General features: G+C 41.6%; 1 protein-coding gene across 1 annotated transcript; it reads right to left on the bottom strand.

Annotated features, from left to right (window-relative positions):
- Window positions 1-4: 4 nt before the first annotated feature.
- On the bottom strand, window positions 5-1,307 carry LOC122545042 (protein AHNAK2-like; the record flags this gene model as incomplete). The annotated part of the gene is made up of 1 exon (XM_043684246.1): window positions 5-1,307. A coding segment is annotated over exon 1 (1,272 nt), but the record flags the coding sequence as incomplete, so codon positions are not given.
- Window positions 1,308-1,328: the final 21 nt, after the last annotated feature.

The following is a 1,328-nucleotide window of genomic DNA, read 5'->3' as shown; positions in this document are numbered from 1 at the left end:
CATCAACTTTGGGGAGATTGACATTCAGGTCCAGTTTTGGAGCTTTTATATCGGGAGTGGAAAATCCAAATTTGGGAGTTTTGAATTTGGGCAGTTTCATTTTTCCCCCTTTAACCTCAATGTCAACATCCGGTGCCTGCAGACCACCTTCAGGTTTTGGAGTTTCTACATCAATTTTAGGACCTTTAATGTCTATCTCTGGTTTTTCAACTGAAATATCAACATCTGGCTTGCTCACACTCACATCAATTTCAGGTCCTTTGAACTTTGGAAGAGAAATTCCAAATGATGGCATTTTCATAGATGGCATTTTGAACTTTGCTCCCTCACCTTTCAACTTCAGATCTGCTGAATCTAAATCAACATCAACTGCTGGCACACCAATGTCAGCTGATGGAGGTTTAATGTCCACTGACATTCCTGGAGCTGAAACATCAATTTCAGGTTGAGGCATGGACACATCGACATCCAACGTCCCTTTCACCTTTGGCATTTCAACATCGACTTTTGATTTTTCCACTTCAGGCAGTTTTAGACCAATATCTGGAGTTTTGATGTCAATCTTCCCAAGACTAAGATCACCTTCCATCTTGCCTGCTGTGACATCGACACTCGGAACTTTCATATCCACCTCAGGTTTCGCTCGTGAGACATCAACTTTGGGAATATTGACATTCAGGTCCACTTTTGGAGCTTTTATATCGGGAGTTGCAAATCCAAATTTGGGAGTTTTGAATTTGGGCAGTTTCATTTTTCCACCTGTAACGTCAATGTCAACATCCAGTGCCTGCAGATCACCTTCAGGTTTTGGTGTTTCTACGTCAATTTTAGGACATTTAATGTCTATCTCTGGTTTTTCAACTGAAATATCAACATCTGGCTTGCTCACACTCACATCAACTTCAGGTCCTTTGAACTTTGGAAGAGAAATACCAAATGATGGCTTTTTCATGAATGGCATTTTGAACTTTGCACCCTCACCTTTCAACTTGAGATCTGCTGAAGGTAAATCGACATCAACTGCTGGCACATCAATGTCAGCTGATGGAGGGTTAATGTCCACTGACATTCCTGGAGCTGAAATATCAATTTCAGGTTTTGGCATCGACATATCGACATCCAACTTCCCTTTCACTTTTGGCATTTCAACATCGACGTTTGGTTTTTCCACTTCAGGCAGTTTTAGACCGATATCAGGACCTTTGATGTCGATCTTCCCAAGACTAAGATCACCTTCCATCTTGCCTGCTGTGACATCGACACTCAGAACTTTCATATCCACCTCAGGTTTCTCGCGTGAGACATCAACTTTGGGAATATTGACATTC

The sequence above is a fragment of the Chiloscyllium plagiosum genome, unplaced genomic scaffold (genome assembly GCF_004010195.1).
Source record: "Chiloscyllium plagiosum isolate BGI_BamShark_2017 unplaced genomic scaffold, ASM401019v2 scaf_24177, whole genome shotgun sequence".
Lineage (NCBI taxonomy): Eukaryota > Metazoa > Chordata > Chondrichthyes > Orectolobiformes > Hemiscylliidae > Chiloscyllium > Chiloscyllium plagiosum.
The sequence above is the reverse complement of the archived record's forward strand: the minus strand, read 5'-3'. Positions and strand labels throughout refer to the sequence as shown.